Source organism: Oncorhynchus nerka, linkage group LG16 (assembly GCF_034236695.1).
Source record: "Oncorhynchus nerka isolate Pitt River linkage group LG16, Oner_Uvic_2.0, whole genome shotgun sequence".
Taxonomy (NCBI): domain Eukaryota; kingdom Metazoa; phylum Chordata; class Actinopteri; order Salmoniformes; family Salmonidae; genus Oncorhynchus; species Oncorhynchus nerka.
The window spans coordinates 27784827-27802208 of NC_088411.1; the positions used below are offsets into that span (position 1 = coordinate 27784827).

The 17382-nt window shown below is 40.4% G+C and overlaps 2 protein-coding genes across 4 annotated transcripts in view; both read left to right on the top strand.

The window, feature by feature from the left end:
- The window catches only part of LOC115144498 (protein kinase C epsilon type), a 165249-nt gene extending 161164 nt beyond the window's left edge, over window positions 1-4085 (top strand). For both annotated transcript variants that reach the window (XM_065002559.1, XM_065002558.1), the window contains exon 15: window positions 410-4085. In XM_065002559.1, the coding sequence (XP_064858631.1) occupies window positions 410-559 (150 nt within the window). In that variant the 3' untranslated portion in view covers window positions 560-4085. The remainder of the gene's footprint in view (window positions 1-409) is intronic.
- A 5268-nt stretch (window positions 4086-9353) lies between these two features.
- epas1b (endothelial PAS domain protein 1b) overlaps window positions 9354-17382 on the top strand; it is a 54728-nt gene continuing 46699 nt past the window's right edge. For both annotated transcript variants that reach the window (XM_029685328.2, XM_029685329.2), the window contains exon 1: window positions 9354-9789. In XM_029685328.2, coding sequence (XP_029541188.2) covers window positions 9764-9789 — 26 coding nt within the window. In that variant the 5' untranslated portion in view covers window positions 9354-9763. The remainder of the gene's footprint in view (window positions 9790-17382) is intronic.

A 17382-nucleotide genomic window follows, 5' to 3' on the forward strand; every position in this document is an offset into this window, starting at 1 on the left:
GTATTCCTGTGTGTGTATAGTGTAAAGATAGAGAGCTGCGGAATGGGCTGGGTATGAGTTGGTATGAAATGCCTGAAGGGGTGTGAGGGGTAGGGTCCGTCCTGTTCCCATGTACACAGAGAGGGGGCGACGAGCACCTCAACAATCACACAACGTGAATGAGAGAACTGGGGGCATGAAAGAAAGGTTCTGTGATTACTCCATCCATGTCTATTATGTCAATCAGCCTTGCTTTATAATGACTTTATCAAGGAAACACAAACAACAATCAATCCACCTGTGACACTAATTCACTAGTAATAACACTATGACTGTCTTTAGAAATGTTTTCAGAGATCTCATTTGGAAGTCATCATCCTGTTTTTCCTTACTATCCCTCCTGCTTCCCTTCCTTTCTGCTCCTGTACAGAAAACCAAAAGGGACGTGAACAACTTTGACCAGGACTTCACTCGCGAGGAGCCTGTCCTCACCCCTGTAGAAGACGCCATTATTAAGCAGATTAACCAAGATGAGTTCAAGGGTTTCTCCTACTTTGGAGGAGAGGAGACTCTGTCCTAAGGCCTGCACACACACACACACACACACAGATGCTGTCTGCCTCATCTTTGTGTTTATGCACGCACACCAACACACACACATGCATGTATAGACACACATACATATATTCTCACATACAGACATCCAGAAATATACTGTACAATACACACAGAGTAAATTATTACATTCACACACTCATACAACACTCCGGCCATTAGGGCCTCTGATTAGTAACAACTCCAAAACATAAACCTGATCATCTACAGCGCTGTACCAGTATATTTTTCTGTCTGTCCATCAGTGCATGTTTTCTATGTTAAAAATCGATGTCATTCGAGAGTAAGTCATATAGGAAGCCCATCTGCTTTATTATCAAGTTCCTATTGGCTGGTCCAGATCACTCCTGATCCAATCAGAGCGGTAAAAAAAAAAACTCATTGTGGTGGTGGGTGGCCAATGGATTGGCCTCCTGAGACTGAATATAGCCTGGCCCTTGGCCCGGGCTGATAACAGTGATGAAAGCTCCTCACAGTCCTGCCCCAGATTATGTCACAAGGCCCTTTCCAGTGGACTATGAAATGAACAGGGAATGTTTGTGTGACGGTGTCAACTTTATGTGTATATAAGGATTAAAAGGTCAGGGGTTATGTGTGCTTTGGGCAGGGGTCTTGTTCGACAAGGTCTTCGTACGATAGGTCATACTTTCAACTGTTTCGACAAATATCCTAGTTCCTCAGTGAGTATATGACACTGAAACAATGATATTATTATATTAATCTGTCATTTCTCAAGCTGTCCTTTAAGTCTCTCGATGTACTAGAATCTCCTCTGTCGTGTTTGAATGCGAAAAACCAAATCCTTAGAACCAATGATTGTATTTAAAAAAGCTATAAAAAAAAAACAATTGGTTCACAGTATCAATAAAAAAGAGAAGCCTGTAACTATTGATACTGTTTCAAAGTTTCCTCACGATCAAAACAACGCCAGAATTAGAATGAGTCCATGTATAGTACATCAAATGCCTTTTGTGTGTAACTGCGAACCAGTTACGTATTGTAGATATGCCCACAGTGTTATGGTAGTCTAGATTCATATATTCCAAATGAATACCATGGGTTTCAATGTGGAAGAATGTGCTTGTATGCATGAGTGATCGTGGGGATACAACTGAATGTATCGCATCTGTTTGTGTGCACGTGTGTGTGTGTGTGTGTCTGTTAGTATACTGCGAGGTAGTTGTTTGTGCGAGTTTGTTTTTGAGTGTGCGATATAGGCAGTGGGTTCATGAGAATGGCCCTTTTGAAGCTTTTTACATTTCATTGGGTCAGTTTTATTTCATTGTGTGTTTTATTTCATTATGTTTGATTTGTCGTGATTTTACTGGATTGTCTTGTTGCTCAGAGTTTGAAATCCTGGATTTCCCTGCTATGCAACAAGACTCACAATCATGTGGGTGAAGGCATCACCAGATAGCCGTGTCTTTCCCTCTGTACAGACCACCTTGTATATAGAAGCCTGTGGACTTCTTGGAGAAATAGAGGTATCATCCTTTGCATGGTCATGCATATGATATTATTGTGTATTATTAGAATATGAAAACGTTACAATGTCCATGTGCAATATTCTGTGTATGTTTCTGTCTGTTTTTGCTTTCCTTTTCTTTCTTGCCGGGTGTCTTCACTGTTCTTCCCTCCGCTGACTCTTTGCTGTTGTTCTGTTTGGTTTTTACATATATATGCATGGCTGTTTTCATTTGCCTGTCCTCAACTCAGCTGATAGCCATGTCTATGTGCTTCCTTCAGAATGCTCCATCAAACCACCACACCACCCCTTTCCCTGCCCTCTCTCCTTAACTCTCTTTGAAAAGGTCAACATTTCCTATAGCATATCTCTTTAAAACATCAATGTAACCAAAGGTAGCAAAGCTATTGGACTAATTCATTTTATGGAAACCATTGACCTTCTCAATGCACTCATGCCTAATAACTCTCTGACCAGTATATGGTTTATTGCAGGCCTACACCAAATCAAGGTAAAGTCCAATCTACTGTCAAATTCTATCAATAACCATGTTGCTTTGTTTCAATACTGCAAGTAGTACATTCCGTTTTGGAATAGAAACTTTAAAGTAACGTTTGAAATTTGGAGTGATAGTAGTAGGACTATTTGCAATTGAAGAGGCAGGGGTGGCACTGTGGTAGTGAAAGTAGCAGTACTGTAGAAGGAGCCGTAGCATTTGTTATTGTAGTAGTAGTTTAAGTAGTGTAGATGTAGTATTATTAGTAGCATGTATAATAGTGCTAGCTCCACTAGCAGTAGCAGTTATGGTATGGGGAGCAGGAGTAACTGTAGCAACAGTGGTGGTAACAGTAGTAACAGTAGTAATAGTGGACAGTATTATGGTGTCAACTGTCAAAGCAATACTGATCAAGCAGTATTTAAAAGGCTTTAAACATGCCTCTCATACCAGATCCTGAAAATGCTTAACGCCCCCCCCAGCACACACACCACTGCATGTAGGCCTTTCATACACCTAAAGCGCCCATGCATTTGACACGTAGGCACCTGTGTCAATGGATCACATGATCCCCCTCTGTTACCCAGTTAGTGCATAGCAACATGAGAACCGTGTTAAAGGATCTGAAGGTGAAGAGGACATTTGACAGACGTCACCATTCAGGCTGGCACAATGCTGTTTCCTTATGCCGTTTTTTTAGGATGTAACCGTTACAGTACTTGTCTCCCCTCATATAGCTCATATCTACCCTCTTCTCTCTGTCTGTATCGTGTCCTTTAATTTCATTTACCTGTCTCTTTGGTTTACAGTCTCTCTGTTTTGTCTGTGCTTCTCGATGTTAGGCCTCTTATGTTTGTGTTTTGTAAGATGACGGATCCCTGTCCTAGGGTGGCCCTACAGGTCCAAAATCCTCCATGCCAAATGCTAACTCCAATTGTCCATCCTCCTTCTTTTATTTTGACTTTTTAAACTGTCTGTAATAGGAAGAAGAAAGAACAGCACATAGGAAACCCATTTGGTCTGTTGTAAAGTCAATGAACCAGTAACGCTCAATAAGTATAATATACTGTACATGGCTGGAGAAGTACCTCTTAAATTGTGTGTAAAAATATGTCTGGCTGAGTATTATGTATTTTTTTTACATACAGTAGAATAAAATATACAGACATATGAATTATATTACTGTATGTACCTCTACATTTAGGATCGGTTTCCCGGACCCAAATTAAGACTACTTCTGGACTAAAAAGCATGTTCAATAAAGAATATCTATTGAAATGGCTTTTTAAACCAGGACAAGGCTTATTTCTGGGTCTGGGTAACCGGATTTAATTTGCGGTTTCTGTATTGTGAAGCTTTATATGTACAATTTGTCACCTGACTGATGTTTTATTTTGAATTCCTTTGCCATTTATTAGTGTTATGTCATTGTAAGCATTTTGCTGTGTGCCAAATGTACTGTATTCTAAAGGATGTGAATGTGTATTGTTTGTTTTTGGAACCTATTAAATATGATGATGTCAAAACAAATAGTGGGTTTGCTTGTTTTAGGGCTAATTTCTGTTCAGTGTTAATCAATATTTACTGTATGTATGCAAGGCTCCCTTGCAAAAGAGACCTTGGTTTCAATGGGATTCCCTGCTAAAATAAAGGTTTTTAAAAAAGCTCTCTATGCAACACAGTTTACATTGCCAGGGTTGAATGCATATAGAGTACTGTCCAGTGTCCATAACTGACCACTGTTGGAATGTACTCTGAGATATGCACTGCTAAAATGGTACCACGATGTGCAATTAATCATTGACTGATGTTCCACATTTGGGTATTCTTCCCTTTCAAAGCAAACATTGCATTCCCTGCTAGTGTCATGGAAACTGATAAAATATCTAGACAATATCTAGAGGGAAAAAACAACAGAAGATACCTATTATCACACATTATGGACTATAAACACCAGTGTTATTAGACTACTGGGCCATAACTTTGACATTGATGTTATTGTTATCAATGACAATGTACAGCAACTGTTAAAGTCAAACACAGTTCAGCTACTCAGTTAGTGCTCTATCTCTGATCGATGTCTCACAGGTGATAATTCACCCAAAATCACCATAGCTACATTATTCATAATCACCCTATTAGGGTACAGATATACACTATATATACAAAAGTATTTGGACACCCCTTCAAATTAGTGGATTTGGCTATTTGAGCTACACCTGACAGACATATAAAATCGAGCACACAGCCATTCAATCTCCATACACAAACAGAATAGAATTGCCCTACTGTAGAGCTCAGTGACTTTCAACGTGGCACTGTTATAGGATGCCACCTTTCCAACAAGTCAGTTCAACTTTCTGCCCTGTTAGAGCTGCCCCTGTCAACTGTAAGTGTTCTTATTGTGAAGTGGAAACAACGGCTCAGCCACAAAGTGGTAGGCCACACAAGCTCATAGATCGGGATCGCTGAGGGCTGAAGCTCGTAGCACGTAAAATTGTCTGTCCTCAGTTGCAACACTCACTACCAAGTTGCAAACTGCCTCTGGAAGCAACTTCAGCATAATAACTATTTGTCGGGAGCTTCGTGAAATGGGTTTCCATGGCCGAGCAGCTACACACAATCCTAAGTTCACCATGTGCAACGCCAAGCGTCGGCTGGAGTGATGTAAAGTTTGCTGCCATTGTACTCTGCAGCAGTGGAAACGTGTTCTTTGGAGTGATGAATCACGCTTCACCATCTGGCAGTCTGACAGACGTATCTGGGTTTGGCGGCTGCCAGGAGAACACTACCTGCCTCAATACATAGTGCCAACTGTAAAGTTTGGTGGAAGAGTATTCATTGCCTGGGGCTGTTTTTCATGGTTTGGGTTAGGTCCATACGTTCCATTGAAGGGAAATCAACACTACAGCATACAATCACATTATAGAGGATTCTGTGCTTCCAACTTTCCTGTTTCAGCATGACAATACCTCCAGGCACAAAGCAAGGTCCATACAGAAATGGTCGAGATCAGTGTGGAAGAACTTGACTGGCCTGCTCAGAGCCCTTACTTCAACCCCATCGAACACCATTGGGATGAATTGGAACGCCGACTGCGAGCCAGGCCTAATCGCCCAACATCAGTGGCCGACCTCACTAATGCTCTTGTGGCCGAATGGAGTACCTGCAACAATGTTTCAATATCTAGTGGAAAGCCCAACTCTATATTCATGCTCATGATTTTGGAATGAGATGTTCGGCGAGCAGGTGTCCACATACTTTTGCTCATGTAGTGTAGGTCACTACAATGGTATTTACAGTTCAGTTGATGTGTGTCGAACCCATTGAACACGTTGACAGCCTCCTCTCCCCCTCACAATGGAGAGGAGAAGAGTGCATTTTAAGCAGTTATATTTTGTTCATAATTATACTATCCCATAATCATACAAGAAAATATTGATTTAAATGACAAATTCACAGTAGTTTGAGCCTGACTGAGGCCTATGCCGAAACCCGTCAGTTTTAAAATCTTATTCCATTGAACATGCCATAAAAATGCAGGCATTTTTCATTATTTGAAGAGTCCCTTGGTCCTCCTTGTTTTTTTTTATTACCACTTAACCCCTTTACCAAAGAGCACCTTCTATCTACAAAGATCTACTGTTTTATATGCTAGCTCCACTTCCCTTCCTTTCTGCATGATTCATCAAATACAGTATTTGAGAAGGATGGCAGCTTGTATATTAGTTATTATGGGTCACTTTGACCCAGTGGGGTCTAACTCAACAGATGACTTACTGAAAGCAGTCAGTGAACCTTCAGTTGACTTGTTTAATCCTTGAGATGAATAATTGTTATCACAAAGCTGTTTACAAGGGCAGTCCGATTCTGATCTTTTATTCACTAATTGTTATTTTGACTAATCAGATCAGCTCTTTTGCCAATAATTGGGCAAAAGATCAGAATTAAAATGCCTGTGTAAACGCAGCCTTGTTTTAATAATTGTAAACACACATGCTCAGTGTGGTTAATCCACCAATAATTAAACACTTTAATGGAATGTTATGTGAGTTTCTTGGTAATATTTATGTCAGAATGTCAGATTCACTGCAGCCCATCCAATCCATTCATTTGGCCAAAGAGGAGATGATGCAGAACATATGGCATTTAATAAGTGACCTTAAGATCATGTGAAATTTCCAAAATGTGAAATAAATGTGACAAGATGTGTCTGGAGTTTGATAAACGTCATTGGCACTTGGATTGGAAGCAGTGCTATGGACAGAAGACATGAAAATAAAGCTCTTTGGTTACGCATACCAGTGGTGGGTTTGGTGTTGAAAAACAGAAGCATATCTATGCAGAAAAGTACCTCACACTTACGGTAAAAGATGGTGGTGGATCTTCAATGTTATGGTGCTATTTTGCTTCCCCTGGTTCCTTGTGGGTATCATGAAATTTACCAAGTACCAGGACATTTTAGCCAAAAACCTGGTTCCTCTGCCAGGGGGCTGAAACTTGGCTGCAAGTGAATCTTCCAGCAAGACAATAACCCCAAGCACTAATAAAATCCACAAAGAAATGTTTAATTGACAACAAAATCAACTTGCAATGGCCATCTCAGTCTCCGGACTTGAACCACATTGACAACCTGTGGTTTGAATAGAAGACGGCAGTCCATAAGGGCAGACGAAGGATATCAAGGATCTGTAAAGATTTTGTATGGAGGAATGGTCTCAGCTCCCTCCCAATGTGTTCTCCAATCTCATGAAACATTTTAGAAAAAGTCTCAGTGTCATTATCCTCACAAGGGGAGGGTGCTGGAGTATTGAAAAGAGGGGTGACAATAATTTTGACCCCTTTCTTTTTTACATTTAATTTATTCATTTTTAAACAAAACATCTTACTCTGAGCAATTGTATTAGTATAAAATATAATTCCCTCTTTTTTGCATACAAATAGCTCAGGATTTGTATTATTTATTTAATAAAGTATTTTTTATAATCTTTATTAAAGGTGTCAATAATTATGGACTTGACTGTATATCACATATGGGAAAAGAAATTGTGAAACATCTTCAACATTTCAGAATGGCTAAACAAGCAACAGTTATCTGAGGATAGACTAAAACTGTTATTATTATTATTATTCAGAAAAGGCATTTTTAGTAGATCCATCTTTAAAAAGACTCATGGGAACTCTGAATGCCCCAATTGGCTGGCATGAATGACAGGCATGTGTTTTTCTGTTGCCATCAACGAACAAGCACATGAACAGATGAATGGTTGGGATGGTTGACATACTTATCTGTTCAATGCAAGGCCGTAAATTAAGCTACCTACAGTTGAAGTCGGAAGTTTACATACACCTTAGCCAAATACATTTAAACTCAGTTTTTCACAATTGCTGACATTTAATCCTAGTAAAAATTCTGTCTTAAGTCAGAAAGGATCACCACTTTATTTTAAGAATGTGAAATGTCAGAATAATAGTGGAGAGAATTATTTATTTCAGCTTTTATTTCTTTCATCACATTCGCAGTGGGTCAGAAGTTTACATACACTCAATTAGTATTTGGTAACATTGTCTTTAAATTGTTGAACTTGGGTCAAACGTTTCAGGTGGCCTTCCACAAGCTTCCCACAATAAGTTGGGTGAATTTTGGCCCATTCCTCCTGACAGAGCTGGTGTAACAGAGTCAGGTTTTTAGGCCTCCTTGCTCACACATGCTTTTTCAGTTCTGCCCACAAATTTTCTATAGGGTTGAGGTCAGGGCTTTGTGATGGCCACTCCAATACCTTGACTTTGTTGTCCTTAAGCAATTTTGCCACGACTTTGGAAGTATGCTTGGGGTCATTGTCCATTTGGAAGACCCATTTGCGACCAAGCTTTAACTTCCTGACTGATGTCTTGAGATGTTGCTTCAATATATCCACATCATTTTCCTGCCTTATGATGCCATCTATTTTGTGAAGTGCACCAGCCCCTCCTGCAGCAAAGCACCCCCACAACATGATGCTGCCACCTCCGTGCTTCACGGTTGGGATGGTGTTCTTTGGCTTGCAAGCATCCCCCTTTTCCCTCCAAACATAACGATGGTCATTATGGCCAAGCAGTTCTATTTTTGTTTCATCAGACCAGATGATATTTCTCCAAAAGGTACGATCTTTGTCCCCATGTGCAGTTGCAAACTGTAGTGTGGCCTTTATGGCGGTTTTGGAGCAGTGGCTTCTTTCTTGCTGAGTGGCCATTCAGGTTATCGTCGATATAGGATTCGTTTTACTGTGGATATAAAGAAGTACATCCACATATACACCTCCAATTGACTCAAATGATGTCAATTAGCCTACCAAGAAGATTCTAGAGCCATGACATCATTTTCTGGAATTTTCCAAGCTGTTAAAAGGCACAGTCAACTTAGTGTATGTAAACTTCTGACCCACTGGAATTGTGATACAGTGAATTATAAATGAAATAATCTGTCTGTAAACAATTGTTAGAAAAATGACTTGTGTCATGCACAAAGTAGATGTCCTAACCGACTTGCCAAAACAATAGTTTGTTAACAAGAAATTTGTGGAGTGGTTAAAAAACGAGTTTTAATGACTCCAACCTAGGTGTATGTAAACTTCCGACACAACATACACTGCAAGTCAACTCAAAATTGTAGGCCTCAAAGTATGTAGGCCTACAGGGACTCTGAACGACAGTATAAAACGACGAAACCATCAGGTTAGTGGGTGGGGATATTTAAGGCGGTTCTACACAGCATTTTCACCAATCACTGCGGTCAGATTGACGCGTGAGCGACTGTCAACTGGCCAGCTGAGCGCAAAAGAGTGAACAACGAACTGGGCTAGAAGTTCAGTAGACCAGCACAACCAACGCAACGAAGGAAACTTTGACAGCGGACCCTATTTTATCCAACTTCTAAAGCATTTGTAGGCTAAAGGTTGTGGATTGTAGGCTTACCTTTAGTGAATCGGTGAAAAGGCTGTACAATCCTTGGCAGTGTTCTGAGACTGTACAGCTGCCTACTGCTTCTGAAAGACAACTTGCATCTGAAATGGACTGTGCGTAAAGAGCAGAGAAATTACTTCATCTCGATTTGATTTTCAATATTTTTCATTGTGTATGTTATTTGTTACTTGAAAATTGTTGCGTAAGTGGACTGATTCAGACTTTCGGGGAAATTCCATTTGTCACTGAACTTTGCAAAAGAAAACATGACGGCTGATAAGGACAAGAAAAGGTAAAGGAGATTTGTTTAGATTTATTGTTTGGCCTATTTGTTCTTAGATGTATACATTTTTATAAGAAACTATCATGTTAAACCTACTATCAACACGATAAATGCTAGGCCTAGTAAGCGATTTTCCTCGCAATCAATGAGTGACATTTCACCGAAAATGTGTAGCTCGGAGACCTGTTGCCCTTTAACAAATAGCGCGCTGTACTTTATAGGGTATATTATTAGAATAAAATGTTCCTTATAGAACTAAAAAGGCTTCTATCACTTGCTACATATATGGAACCACAAAAAGTTCTATATATAGAACCATTTATAGGGTTCTTTGATAGCAACCGTAGAGGTTATTCTTCACTAAACCAAAATGGTTCTATATAGAACCTTGCATGGTACCATTTATTAATTATACTACTTTTAAATAGTAATATTTTGAGCTAAGAATATAATTTTGTATAAACAATTGAATAATGGACAAAAGAATACCAGCATAGTTTTTAGAATGTATTGTCTTTATATGCAAACATAGTTTGGAAATATGCACTGATGGCCAGGGAGGCATCTCTGTTTGAATGATGGGCCAGGTTAACACTGGTGACTTCTTTACAACATAAGACCCGGCGCCAGGATAAAGATACTAAAGGGGCTCTTGAAATCGCCGAGATTACAACATTTTGGGGGTTCTTGCATTGGAATGATATTGAATTCTGCTTATTTCACGCTATACCACAATAAACATATAGTTCAAATGCAGAGACTCCAATATAATGGAGTGCTTTTGAAGTGACAGGTTGGCACGAAATCTGTAGCCTTTCTCTGCTGCGCTGTATCAGCGTAAAACACTGGCCTTCTAGCAGTCGTAAGGACAAAGATTCAGCAGGAGGCAGGCAAATGAGTGTCGGATTTATTTACACAGCGCTGGTGTTTCAAATATGATGGTGATATTTACGAATATATGTACAAAGTTCTGACTTCAAAATGTCAGTACTCAAAAGAAAAAGCCTGTTTTAACCAGCATTCAGGAAAAACCTGTTTTAACCAATAAAGCACATGTGGGGTCTACCAGGCTCAGATACAGACAGACTCCTCTTGAGTTACCCAAAAGTGAACTAACTAGAACATCCCCAAAGGGAATGAAATACATTTAGCCGCACCTATTCTTGGCAAGCAGGCCAGGTATATCTATAGATAGCTAAAGCGCCGCGTTCACACAACATTAAACATGACAGAGAAACCAGACACATGTTCTCCAATCAAAGACAATGAACAAATTGACAGCAAACTGTTAAATGCAATTAAATAAACCACACGTTATTTATCCACAAGTGTTGCGCAGTTTGTGAGCTCTCCAAACAACCTTTCCACTTGAAGAAGGAGAATGTTATGAGTGTATATTGTATTTAATGAATTGTCAACATTTTCATAACCAAACATTCAAAATAAATGGGGGAATATGCAGGGATTAACAGTAACTTCACTGATGAATATATATTTCGTGGTGCATTGATAAACATTGACAAACAACTGGAACGCTGATACAAATTGTCAGGAGTCAGTGCGCAATAGTGGAGAGAGACATGTCTACAGCATGTCTTCACGACACACCGGGTCTCCACATTTTAAATTATGCTCAAGTCACGTTCCTAACACATAAGCAGTAACCTTAATTAACATTGTCAGGAGATGTTCCCTTCATCTGAAATCATCATGGTTCAGTATTTCTAACCACCCCCCTTAAACGCACACACTCCCTAAACGAATGGACATGTGACAGCCAGGCAGAATGGCACATTCCAAACAAGCACTGGGTACATGATACATATTGACCAACATGGTATGTCCATTTAGTGAATGTAGATTGGCAGAGCAAATAAAGGACCATCATAGAATTTACCCCGAAGCAGATGAACACTTTGCTCAGGCCCTAAACACTGTCCACTAAACTTTTGGCGATACTGGTGCACAAACCTCCCTGCATGGGCCTTTGTTGAAGCAGGTAAAGGAGCATTCCATCCCAAACAATGCACAGTGGACACTGGGGTTGTCTCCAGATCCCCCAGCAGTTACACAACTTCCTTGCCACACTCAGGAACATTTTAGAGATGCCGCCATTTTCTCCCAAGCCCGAGTGCTCTCCTGGGTGCTCTCCTCTCCAGACTTAGGAGAGAGCTCGGTCATAATCAATTCAGTGTCAGTCAATGTCAGGATGAAAACCTCACACACCCCATCATAGGGCAGGACACTCCTGCAGAGTGCCCCTTATAGGAACAGCAGAAGAGCAGAAAGGTCACAGTTCGGCCTCCAACATGGCGTCCTCACCAGGACCCAACTGGTAAACTTGATCACGTTATTCACACAGAGATGACAAACATTTTCCCTTCTTTTAATGGAAATACAAAGGAGTCATACCTAACTACCCCAGTGGCTTTCCAAAGTCCACACACACACACCGTGGCGTGCTCTGTCCATTGTGCTGACAGCTCAGCGGAGATACAGATCTTTTTTTTTCCGCCAACCTGTTAATCAACTTTTTTGCTATTTTTACATAGGGACATAAAACTAAAACTGAGGTGCCACAAGATTCAACTGAGGGGGCTAAGTCCCTTTTAGGCCCCTTGTGGAACTGGGTATTAATACAATATAATATACTTTGTCCATTAGTTACAGTGAGCAACAAAAGTATTCTGTTCTCAACCCCCCAATCATACAGTTGAGAGGAGCACAGGTTCTTAAGTGCCTTAATCAAGTGCCCAACCATAGGGGAATGTTTTGATGATGTGAACCCTGCAGCTGTCAGATCAATACTGTCATTTTTACCCCAGCGTCCAACCTGGGATTCAAACTGGCCACCTTTCAACCACAGGTTCAACTCCTGCCACAGGTCCATCTCCTTATCCACTGGGCTACCTGCTTGACTGGTACCAGAGGAGAAAAACAAAGCAAAAACACCAGTTCATCTTCAGAAATAATCATGCGTTAATCTGATAAAAGGAAGACAAAATGTTAAGCAGTCTTATAATTATTATGATGTAGAAGAGCATTTTACATGCAGGTGTCAGCAGCACCTGAAAGAGAGATCCTTCTGATAGTTCTGGGTTACTGCCAGACAGAGCACAACATAGTTTGTTAAGAGTAGTGAAATGATTAACTAGGCTACTGAATCACCAAGACTTATTATACATAATTTATGATAAATAATCTATACATACAGTTGAAGTCGGAAGTTTACATACACCTTAGCCAAATACATTTCAACTCAGTTTTTCACAATTGCTGACATTTAATCCTAGTAAGAATTCCCTGTCTTAGGTCAGTTAGGATCACCACTTTCTTTTAAGAATGTGAAATGTCAGTAGAGAGAATGTTTTATTTCTTTCATCTGACCCAGTGGGCCAGAAGTTTGCATTCACTAAATTAGTATTTGGTTGCATTGCCTTTAAATTGTTTAACTTGGGTCAAACGTTTCGGGTAGCCTTCCACAAGATTCCCACAATAAGTTGGGTGAATTTTAGCCCATTCCTCCTGACAGAGCTGGTGTAACTGAGTCAGGTTTGAAGGCCTCCTTGCTCGCACATGCTTTTTTAGTTCTGCTTACACATTTTCTATAGGGATTGAGGTCAGGGCTTTGTGATGGCCACTCCAATACCTTGACTTTGTTGTCCTTAAGCCATTTTGCCACAACTTTGGAAGTATGCTTGGGGTCATTGTCCATTTGGTAGATCCATTTGCGACCAATCTTTAACTTCCTGACTGATTGTCTTGAGATGTTGCTTCAATATATCCACATACTTTTCCTGTCTCACGACACCATCTATTTTGTGAAGTGCACCAGTCTCTCCTGCAGCAAAGCACCCCCACAACATGATGCTGCCACCCCTGTGCTTCACGGTTGGGATGGTGTTCTTCGGCTTGCAAGCATCCCATTTTTCCTCCCAACATAAGAATAGTCATTATGGCCAAACAGTTCTGTTTTTCTTTCATCAGACCAGAGGACGTTGCTCCAAAAAGTGTGATCTTTGTCCCCATGTGCAGTTGCAAACCCTAGTCTGGCTTTTTTAATGTCGTTTTTGGAGCAGTGGCTTCTTCCTTGCTGAGCGGCCTTTCAGGTTATGTCGATATAGGACTCGTTTTACTGTGGATATAGATACTTTTGTACCTGTTTCCTCCAGCATTTTCACAAGGTCCTTTCCTGTTTTTTCTGGGATTGATTTGCACTTTTCGCACCAAAGTATGCTCATCTCTAGGAGACAGAACGCGTCTCCTTCCGGAGCGGTATGACAGTTGCGTGGTCCCATGGTGTTTATACTTACGTACTATTGTTTGTACAGATGAACGTGGTACCTTCAGGCATTTGGAAATTGCTCCGAAGGATGAACCAGACATGTGGAGGTCTACAATATTTTTTCTGAGTTCTTGGCTGTTTTCTTTTGATTTTCCCATGATGTCAAGTAAAGAGGCAATGAGTTTGAAGGTAGGCCTTGAAATACATCCACAGGTACACTAAAATTATGTCAATTAGCCTACCAGCTGTTTAAAGAATAGTCAACTTAGTGTATGTAAACTTCTGACCCACTGGAATTGTGATACAGTGAATTACAAGTGAAATAATCTGTCTGTAAACAATTGTTGGAAAAATTGATTGTGTCATGCACAAAGTAGATGTCCTAACCGACTTGCCAAAACTGTAGTTTGTTAACAAGAAATTTGTGGAGTGGTTGAAAAACGAGTTTTAATGACTCCAACGTATGTGTTTGTAACCTTCAGACTTCAACTGTACCTCCCCTCAGTCAGCAACAGTCTTCTAATGGCTTCATGAAACAGACTAGTCCCTTCAATTGACTCCACACTGAAATATTGATCAACAGTTGGTTATTTGCCCATGTTAGACTGGGTCTGTAGCTCTATTTGGCATATCCCATAATAAAAATAATGTATATTTCAAAGAGTTTGCTTGTAAAGTGGCAAATTAAAGTAGCCTAGCTTTTTCTGTTTAGCTAGCTAGCTAAATTATCTTACAAACGTGCTCAAATTCTAATAATAAATAACTTTATTTATCTAGCCTATAATTTATCATATGACTTGGGTTTCATATATTTTAATTAAATAGTCAATGTTGCTTACCTTGTTACATTGAAAAATAACATGCTTACTGGTAGGCTAACATTAGGCTACTTGCAAGCTGTCATACTGGAATTCTTCTCTGCAGATGCTCTCAAGCTCTGTGAGCTATTATCAGGTCTATCCAGAGATGTTTAATCAGGTTCAAATCCGGGCTCTGGCTGGGCCAATCAAGGACATTCAGAGACTTATCCCGAAGCCACTCCTGCGTTGTCTTGGCTGTGTGCTTAGGGTCGTTGTCTTGTTGGCAGGTGAACCTTCACCCCAGTCTGAGGTTCTGATTGCTCTGGAGCAGGTTTTCATCAAGGATCTCTCTATACTTTGCTCATCTTTGCCTCAATTCTGACTAGTCTCCCAGTCACTGCCGCTATAAATATCCCCACAGCATGATGCTGCCACCACCATGCTTCGCTGTAGGGATAGTGCCAGGTATCCTCCAGACGTGATGCTTGGCATTCAGGTCAGAGAGTTCAATCTTGGTTTCATCAGACCAGAGAATCTTGTTTCTCATGGTCTGAGAGTCTGTAGGTGCCTTTTGGCAAACTCCAAGCGGGCTGTCATGTGCCTTTTACTGAGGAGTGGCTTCCGTCTGGGCGCTCTACCATAAAGGCCTGAATGGGGGAGTGCTGCAGAGATGGTTGTCTTTCTGGATGGTTCTCCCATCTCCACAGAGGAACTCTGGAGGTCTATCAGAGTGACCATCGGGTTCTTGGTCACCTCCCTGACCACCTCCCTGACCAAGGCCCTTCTCCCCCGATTGCTCAGTGTCACCGGGCAGCCAGGTCTAGGAAGAGTCTTGGTGGTTCCAAACTTCTTCCATTTAAGAATGATGGAAGCCACTATGTTCTTGGGGCCTTTCAATGCTGCAGAAATGTTTTGGTACCCTTCCCAGATCTGTGCCTCGACACAATCCTTGTCTTGGAGCTCTACAGACAATCCATTTGAACTCTGTGCTTGTTTTTTGCTCTGACATGCACTGTCAACTGTGGGACCTTATATAGACAGATATGTGCATTTCCAAATCATGTCCAATCAACTGAATTTACTACAAGTGGACTCCAATCAAATTGTAGAAACATCTCAAGGAAGATCAATGGAAACATGATGAACCTGAGCTCAAGGCCAGCATCCTGGAGTCGCCTCTTCACTGTTGATGTTGAGACTGGTGTTTTGCGGGTACTATTTAATGAAGCTGCCAGTTGAGGACTTGTGAGGCATCTGTTTCTCTAACTAGACACTAATGTACTTGTCCTCTTGCTCAGTTGTGCACCGGGGCCTCCCTCTCCTCGTTCTATTCTGGTTAGAGCCCATTTGCGCTGTTCTTTGAAGGGAGTAGTACACATTGCGTTGTACGAGATCTTCAGTGGCTTGGCAATTTCTCGAATGGAATAGCCTTCATTTCTCAGAACAAGATTAGAATGATGAGTTTCAGAAGAAAGTTCTTTGTTTCTGGCCATTTTGAGCTTGTCATCGAACCCACAAATGCTGATGCTCCAGATACTCAACTAGTCTAAAGAAGGACAGTTTTTTTGCTTCTGTAATCAGAACAACAGTTTTCAGTTGTGCTAACATAATTGCAAAAGTGTTTTCTAATGATCAATTAGCCTTTTAAAATGATAAACTTGGATTAGCTAACACAACGTCCCATTGGAACACAGGAGTGACGGTTGCTTATAATGGGTCTCTGTACGCCTATGTAGATATTCTGTTAAAAAAATCGGCCATTTCTAGCTGCAGTGGTCATTTACAACATTAACAATGTCTACACTGTATTTCTGATCAATTTTATTTGAATTTAATGGACGAAAAAATGTGCTTTCTTTTCAAAAACAAGGACATTTCTACGTGAACCCAAACTTTTGAATGGTAGTGTATATAACCTTTATTAGTAAAGGGTTCTTTAATCTCATCTGAAGAACCAGAGGGTTCTATATTAAACCCCAAATAACCAGTTTTCTAAGAGTGTAACCCTCTAATTTAGAAAATGCGCTGTAAGAAGCTACAGTCAGAGATGGTGGGGCGATTTCTTTTTTGACAGGGGTGCAGGATTTTTTGTTGTTGTCTAATTTACATTGCCTTCAGACAGTATTCAAACCCCTTGAATTTTCCACATTTTGTTGTGCTGCAACCAGAATTTTCACTACAAAGATACAGGCGTCCTTCCTAACTCAGTCGTCGGAGAGGGAGGAAACTGCTCAGGCATTTCACCATGAGGCCAATGTTGACTTTAAAACAGTTACATAGTGATAGGATAAAAAACACTGTAGTTACTCCACAATACTAACCTAATTGACAGAGTGAAAAGAAGGAAGCCTGAAAATATTCCAAAACATCCATCCTGTTTACAACACACATACTGTAAAAAATGTGGCAAAGCAATTAACTTTTTATATGTTTGGGGAAATCCAATGCAACATATTACTGAGTACCACTCTCCATAATTTAAAAAATGTTTTACCCCTTTTTTGTGGGGTAATTGTT